This window comes from Galeopterus variegatus, unplaced genomic scaffold (genome assembly GCF_000696425.1).
Source record: "Galeopterus variegatus unplaced genomic scaffold, G_variegatus-3.0.2 Scaffold7178, whole genome shotgun sequence".
Taxonomy (NCBI): domain Eukaryota; kingdom Metazoa; phylum Chordata; class Mammalia; order Dermoptera; family Cynocephalidae; genus Galeopterus; species Galeopterus variegatus.
In genome coordinates this window covers 60,806-61,802 of record NW_007733289.1, presented here as the reverse complement: position 1 = coordinate 61,802, position 997 = coordinate 60,806, and the positions used below count along the sequence as shown (strand labels likewise).

At 44.3% G+C, this 997-nt stretch overlaps 1 protein-coding gene across 1 annotated transcript in view; it reads right to left on the bottom strand.

Moving 5' to 3' along the window:
• The window catches only part of LOC103607149 (piezo-type mechanosensitive ion channel component 2-like), a 64,521-nt gene that overhangs the window by 6,867 nt on the left and 56,657 nt on the right, over positions 1-997 (bottom strand). The window contains exon 19 of the mRNA XM_008591685.1: positions 408-536. Coding sequence (XP_008589907.1) covers positions 408-536 — 129 coding nt within the window. The remainder of the gene's footprint in view (positions 1-407; positions 537-997) is intronic.

Genomic DNA, 997 nt, shown 5'->3' with positions numbered 1-997 from the left:
GTTACGGCCGGCAGGTGGACTCAGGAGAGCTCTCCAGAGTTCATGCACCTCCAAGCAGCGCAAGAACCAGCCCAATGACTTCTAGTGTGCCAGGGAAGGGGACCCCACAGCTGAGGGAGCCACCTGTGGTGTGACTGATGCTGAGACCGTGCAAGCCCAGCGGAACAGCACTTTACCTGTCGCCACGGAAGCCCTCATTCAGGACAGCCCTGGGGAAGCAAGCAGAAACCTGAGGGCTGAGGTCAAGTTTCTCTCATCTAGAAAAACAGAGCCTCCGAACAGAAATTCGCTTGTGTTACCAAAGGGTGAAAAAAGCTGCACTTCTTGTGCACATGAATTGGGAGGTGGAGATTTTGTACCAGCTACAGATACTGATTCAAGCCATAGTAACAGGAAAATAAACTTACACTGGCGTTCTCGAACTTTCTGTGTTGTCGCCAGCTATCATTTTAGCTATATTCTCTCGAGTAACATTTTTAAGAGGAAAGGAAAGCTTATCTGTTGCTATTTCTGCTTTTGCACCAAGACTCATGTTTCTGAGAAGAAAAAAGAAACAAACAAACAAAAAAAACCTCAATGTCAGTGATTATTCAGAAGTCTGGGACAGAGATTTAAAAACTCATTTGACTCCTAATTTTACTAATCTCACCAGGCTTTCGTTGAGTCCACAGCTGTCAGTCCCAACCCTTTCTGCCTACCTCGCCTCTATGACCAGCTTCTTAGACAACCAGATAATGAAACCCAGGGGGGCCATAAACACCTTTTAAAACAGAGTGGAAGGCGAGGGGGCAGAGTGTGCTGACCCAAAGAGAAACCAACCTGATGCTCTAACACAAATTTCAGAAACATTCTTTTATTAACCCAATGAAGCTGGTCTGCATGGTGATGAATAGAATCCATGTTTTAAAAAGAATGTTCAAATGAGAAGTTGATCTTTAATTTCTTGCTGCTGTTATTTTGGGTTGCTCAAGGCTAGGAAGTACATTTTTTTTTTTTT